The sequence below is a fragment of the Tupaia chinensis genome, unplaced genomic scaffold (assembly GCF_000334495.1).
Source record: "Tupaia chinensis unplaced genomic scaffold, TupChi_1.0 Scaffold000322_1, whole genome shotgun sequence".
Classification (NCBI taxonomy): Eukaryota; Metazoa; Chordata; class Mammalia; order Scandentia; family Tupaiidae; genus Tupaia; species Tupaia belangeri.
Window position 1 is genome coordinate 4,394,735 of NW_006159816.1, and position 7,101 is coordinate 4,401,835.

The following is a 7,101-nucleotide window of genomic DNA, read 5'->3' on the forward strand; positions in this document are numbered from 1 at the left end:
CTTTTTCCTTTTTTTTTTTTTTTTTTTTTTTGAGAGGTTTTTGCTATAGGGCGTGTGCGCTCACCAGACAGAGAGACAAACAGACAGAAAGCGAGAAAGCACCCCCAGGGGGGATGGCCACGCCACAATCCCTTATCCTCCATTCTCCTCTTGGAATCTTGGGCATGCACACACATGCGCCAGGCGTGAGTTTTAAGCCACTGGGTCTGGGACTCAAACCGCAGTCGACTACATGGGAGTCCAGTGACCAAGCCATTACGCTAACTGTTGGTCCCTTCGAGGCCTTTTGCCTTCTTAATCTGAGATTTTGTTCAAAGGGAATCTTTCAAGAGTTGAAGTCTAGTTATGTAAAACAGACTAGTTAGATGGGAAAATCCACTGTGTAGGGAGTTGATCCTTGATTTCACCACAGCTGCTGGTTAGCACAGTAATCACACAGAGTGACTGTCTGGACATGTTGTTTACAAGGCAATTAGGTGACAGCTATGACAGTTTCTGCAGTAATGTAATTGGGAGTCGGCTATGCAGTGGAGGTGGGGGAAATACAGGTCTTTCAAATTCCTTCCTAATAACTTAGCGCCATAGTTCAGTGCTCGAATGCCATATTTCCAAAATGAATTTGAACTGTTCACTTTTGTCCCAGGATGTACAATTCACTCAGGTCTGGTTGATTATATTTTTTAAATATTCTTAGAACAAATCATATCTTTTCTTTTTTCTGGGAAGTCCAGACTCTTTTTCTTGTACTTAAGAAAGTTAGAAGAAAAAATACTTTCAGGTGTTTGAGGAAAAGATTGGGCATGGCTGTCTAATTATTTAATGTAGGCCAGTTTTTAGATGTTCCTCTTTTATTTTGACCTAATACGTTTGGGACCAGCAGTTGGTGTGATGACTATGTCGCTGGATTCCCATGTAGTCAACTGCGGTTCGAGTCCCAGACCAGAGGCTTAAACTCACGCCGGGCACATGTGCCCAGAGTAGAATGGGGGAGAAGGGATTGCAGCGTGGTCATTCTCCCTGGGGGGTGATTTCTTGATTTCTGTCTCTCTCTTCCCTTCTGTTGAGTGCACGTGCCCTATAGGAAAAACCTCTCCAAAAAAATAAAATAAAATAAGTTCATGTATTTCCAAGAGGAAATAGAAAGGTAAAACCCATGTAAGTCCACTGAATAGAGTTCTTGTATGTGTGATGAACTTAGGTATATAATAGTTGTTTTTTTTTTTATCATATAATAGTTTTGAGATTAACATGCTGCTTTTCCTTCTCATCCTAATGACATTCCATATTCTCTACATTTAGCATGTGTTTTATTCTTACAAACACAGCTAATTTATGCCTTTTCCTAACTTTATTCTTACCTAGCAAAGGAATCGCAAACCAGAGCAGTTACAAAACTTACTCTTGATTCAGACATTAAAAGTATTAAAACACTTAAAGAATCACAAATTAAAACAGCCCATGAAGTAAAAAGAGAGTCATCAAAGAAAACCTCAAGTTTGTCATTAACATCATGCCAAAGACTACAAGGAACTGAGAACAAGGAAGTCAAGTCTGCTGACACATTGCCACGTGGATCAAAGAACAGAGTGGTACTCGGGTACCAGCCTTTCCCAAGAAGCTGCCCTAGGAGTGATTGTGTCTGAAAACTATGCCTGTTCCATCTGTAATAAAAGCAATTTTGAATTGAAGAGTCTTTGTTTTAATATGTAATTGGACTTTAGGTAGTTTAAAGTTCATTTATAATTGGAAGTTATGAAGGTTAAAGTTTAAAAGGTGGTTCAAATCATGTTTACTAGCAAAAAAAAATTAATTTTGCAAGAAAAAAACTGAAAATAGCTCTTAACTGAAGTGGCAAGTTAGAAAATGCATGTTCCTTCTAAATGTGTTTTCATCGCTTAGCAAGTGTTCAGTCAGTAAGACATTAGGACAAAAAGAATATTATTTTACCTTGTGGTTTGCTTTCATGAATGCATGTCAAGGCATGAGGAATTACAGATCTAAAATTGAAAATTTCATAAAGAACTTAAAATAAAAAAGGTTTTAAATCTTTGTGTCAACATTGTCATGTACTTTATCAACTCATTGGTTTGTTTGGCATGGACTTTTTGGCGTATTTAGGGGATACGGTTATCTGTTATTATGATAAAGAGGAAAATTTTAATCACATAAGTCATAAAATAATCACTAAAATCTCTATTTTTATGTTTTTTTTTCCATTTTAGCACATGAATCTATTTTGCATGAGAGGATTGAACAGCAGATTGAGATGGAGATGAAAGGTATTGTTAGTATGAATGTGAGATTTAAGTAGAAATTCTTAAGGATTAATAGAATCCTTGAACTGCCTTCTTTCTCTGGATATATTTGAGAAAAATGACATAGATGTAAAAATATATCTCTTAGAGTATATATTACTATGTCGCATGCCTGGTTTAGTATGCTGATGGTTACATGCATTTCATGGTACTTTGTGGTATGGTACTTCAAAATCTTGTATTTAAAATTTATCAGTGATACTCAATTTCATGTTTGCAGCCATTTTAAGAAGTGTGTACTATGGAAAGTTTTCGTCTTAATGCATGAAATCACAAAGTAGAAATTTGTTTTAAAAATCACAGTGAATTAAATTGAACCATAGATAATAACCTAGCTGTCATTCTCAGAATGCGATGTCATGAATGAATTATTATTGAAATGCCACTTTGTTTAGGATGTGTGAAAACCTTACATTCCCATTCTGGGTTACATTTCATGCACACGTATCATGTTAACACTGATATCTCTTACACTGGCTTGCAGATAGCTGCCTCATGGGATCCTATTGCCTGCTTTTCTTTGCATAACATTGTGACTCTATGGCTGTATTAGTTCGAATAAACGCCTTCTCATTTGATTTTAGCTTATTACTCATGATTATAGTTTTCATATATATTCTTTAAATAGTTAACTCTCAAAAATATAATAATTTAATCTACAATCAAAAGGATCAGAAAGGGCGTTTATTCCACTCTCTGCAAGTCAGGTAAGAGTTTCCTCTTAGCCATCAAAAGAACAAAGTTTTCCTAAAGCTCTCAAAACAAATATACACAGGAACATGTTATTTTGAAATGCATTTTTGCTTGTTCAAGAAGAAATTTCAACCGTTTGAAGAAAAGACCAGACAACGAACGATTTTCGTGTCAGAATCTTTTAAACAGAGCATGGTGTTGCGTTTATTCGAACAAATATGGTGAGTGACACTTTTTATGGATTTGTGAGAATCTGTAGCATGCATTTTATTTCCTATTTTGCAATTTCATTTATTTTCAACTTTTTCAAATACTATGAAAAATAGTAAAATTATCTATGATTTAATTTTTTTTCAGAATTATTCTCCGAGGGGGAATCTGAACATACAGAAAGGGATACACGGGATGCCTTTTCAGACTCTGAAGACATAGACCACAGCTCCATGTCTGCTAAAAGATATGCAAGTAGAATATCATCTACAAGCTCCTGGCCTGAATATTTCAAGCCTTCCTTTACCCAAAAACTTACATTTAAATACGTTTTAGAAGGTGAACCTGTTGTTTTTACATGTAGATTAATTGCCTGTCCCACTCCGGAAATGACTTGGTTTCATAACAATCATCCTATCACCACAGGTCTTCGTAGGGTGATAAAAACTGAGAGTGACTTACATCATCACTCTTCTAGCTTAGAGGTTAAAAGGGTCCAAGATAGAGATTCTGGAAGTTATAGATTACTAGCAATTAATAGTGAAGGATCTGCTGAATCAACTGCATCATTGCTTGTTATCCAAAGAGGGCAAGATGAGAGATATTTAGAATTTCTGCGAAGAGCAGAACAGAAGCATGAGAACAAGGAGGCTTTAGCTGAAGGGAGAGAAGATAGGATAAAAGTTGGCCTGAGGTTTACTGGCTCTCCCTTTAACAAAAGACAAGATGTGGAGCAAAGGGGGATGATGAGAACTATACATTTTAAGACAGTACATCCTAGCAAGAAAACAGATTTCATGTATGAAGAAGAATATTTAGAAAGTAAATCTAACATAAGGGAATGGCCAAATATAGGTGAAAGTTTCCTGGATGAGGAGACCAAAATGAAGCTACAACGTTTACGGGAGGCTAGAAAAATATTAATGGAGAAAAGGAAAATATGTTTTTCAGACATATCTTCTGAAATAAGCTCAAGAACTTTGAGAACGGAAGCCACTGATAAAGATACTCTGTTCTCTAGAGAAGAAAGCAGGTTTGTGTCTCATCTAGCTGAAGCTAGCGAAAAGGCAGATGATTCAACCGAGAGTTTGGTCAAAACGTCATGTGCCCTTCTTAGTCAAATGGATCAAAATGTAGAATCTGGAGAACCATCTCCAAGTGCACAAACTGTCGTCAATGAAGAAATCCTTCCTATTGTTGTAACCATGAGCCAAGAGACACTGCTAAAAGAAAGTCTACCAACAGGGCATTCATATGATAGAATTCTAGAAAACAAAAATGCCCAAGCAAGAGGACAGCTTAATGAAATTATGACCAATGCTGAAACTGAAGAGTCATCTAAATGCTTCACTAATGTATACACGGAGGAGGAAGTATATGAGACTCCTGAAAAGATGCTTCCAGCTCTTATACCAGATGCCAGTGAATCTTTTGGTACACTTACAGATAGTAAAGAAAGTGAAGAAATAACTAGTGAAAGAATAAGAAAGGGTGATTTGAGAACAGTGGAACATTCTGCTTCCATAAAACCTGGTGAATTCAAAACTGAACAGGAGGATATAGCTGCAAGATTTTTGGAAAATTCTTTGCAAAAACGCCCACATCGTTGCCCACCTTCATTTCTTCAAGAAATTGAATCTCAAGAAGTTTATGAAGGTGACAGTTGTAAATTTGCATGCCATTTTCAGGGATATCCTCAACCCATAGTGACATGGTATAATAATGAGACACCAATTCCACGTAATCCAAGCTTTATCGTTCATACTTTAGGAAACTATTCAACACTAACTCTATTGTCTGTCCATCTTCAAAATGAAGGTTCTATTACCTGTGTGCTGTTTAACCAATATGGAACAGTAAAGACAACTGGCATACTTAAAGTGAAAGCGAAACAAAGACATGATGCTAAAACACATAAAGTCCCAGTGTTACATGACTACACCGATGAAGAGGAGGAACTAGCGTTGGTATTTGACCAAGCAGAAGGCATCCATCCATCTTGGAGTCAAGAGGGCCAATCGAATCTCCACATGTTAAAAACTAACCCACCAGTCCCTCCCTCTGCTGACACAGAACTGCTTTCCTTTCCTGTGGAAATTCAGATAACAGCAGCTACTCCTACACCAGAGCAGGATAAAGAGTCCAGAGAAATATTTCAACCTGAGGAGCTGGAACTTGAAGCAATGCCTCGAGATCAAGCTACTCAGTCACCAAAACACAAATTTACATTTTCATCTGATATTACTAACGAGCCACCAAAACTGTTACAAGAAATGCCAAAGCGTGCCTGGTGCCAAGAAGGGGATTCTGTAGTACTCGAATGTTTAATATCTGGTGAACCTCAGCCCATCATAACATGGTTTCAAAATGGAGTCCTTTTAAAGCAGAACCAGAAGTTTCAGTTTGAAGACATTAATTATAGCCACAGATTATATATTAATGATATTAGTTTTCAAGATTCTGGAAAATATAGTTGTGTTGCTGAAAACAATTCAGGGATAGTGGAGGATGTTTTAGATTTAACAGTGGAACCTGTCATTTACAGGGAATATAGTCGATTTGAGAATGTTGGCAGAGCTTATGCAAAATATTCCAGAGACCAAGTACCAATTCGGGAAGAATCTGTAAAGGCACGATTTTATGATTATCCAGCTGGTCCTTTTGCTCCCCAATCAAATATAAAACAATATTCTATAACAGAATATTTTCAAAACCTCGAAACAATTGAGCAGATAGACCAGAAAGACCAAGTACGTTGCATACCTTCTAGAGAAGAACTACCCAAATTTATGCAGTGTGCCTCTAGATCCATAAAAATCAACATGCTTCCGAAGACTGGATTCAGACAGTACCAGGATGAAGAGACACAGAGGCATGTAAGTGAAAAATCAAAGCTGTACCAAGCGGAGGGTGCTGTTTGTCCGTTTACTGATGATTACAGGCAGGGTAATATTAAGAAAGAGATAAAACATGATTTTGGAAAACTTGGTGGATCAGAATGGGAAAATGTGCAAGAATATGCCCAAAGTCGTTATTTACCAAATATCCACTCTGAGAGAACTTCTGATAGTTATGATACAAAAGACTCACCTGCAATCACATGTGAAGAACCTCTTGGTGAAGAGAGATGCTACCCAGGGAGAAAGGTGAAGCACAGAATTATTGCATTTGAAAAATTACAACATTTAGAAACAGGAGTTCTAGAAAGACAACCCATCAGGAAACCATTTGTTAGTCCTCCTCACAGGAAGCCTGGTGACATAGAATTTTCATTAAAGCCAAAAGAGGCAATATCCAGTCATCTAGATGCAAATATGTATCAGGCAGAGAAAACATCTCCAAAGGCAGAGCCAGACTCATCTAACATTGTCATGAATTTAAGGGAACTTTCTTCTCAAACATATAAGGAAAGTGAAGTACAAGAAAGGGAACAATGGAAAGAAATAGGTCAAATAGATCAGTCTGCAGCTTCTGAAAGGGCTGAACGTGAAGCACCTGTTACATTTGACCTAAAGCAGTTTCACTCTCAAATCGAAACTGCAGATGTAGAAGTCCAAGAATTAGATAGTGGTCAACCAGAAGAGGCTTATTTTAAAATCCAACATCCTACTTCTGAAACAACTGATAGGGAGTATGTTGTATTTGATCTAAAACAAATGTATTCTCATATGGGAGAGCCAGCTAAGGACTTACAAGGGCAAGAAATTGGGCAACAGCAGGAAACATGTAAAGAAACTCCTAGTCCTGAAACAGTTGAAATACATAGTACCTCCACCAATGTGCAACACAACATATTTACCAATCAAGCAAGTTCTTCTAGTCAGGAGTTTTCAAATAGAACTGTGATGGATAAAAGTAGTATTGATGATGGTACCTTTTACTC

General features: G+C 37.1%; 1 protein-coding gene across 1 annotated transcript in view; it reads left to right on the forward strand.

Annotated features, from left to right (window-relative positions):
* TTN (titin) overlaps window positions 1-7,101 on the forward strand; it is a 306,431-nt gene that overhangs the window by 56,092 nt on the left and 243,238 nt on the right. Inside the window, 1 exon segment of the mRNA XM_027773115.1 lies at window positions 2,223-2,279. Coding sequence (XP_027628916.1) covers window positions 2,223-2,279 — 57 coding nt within the window.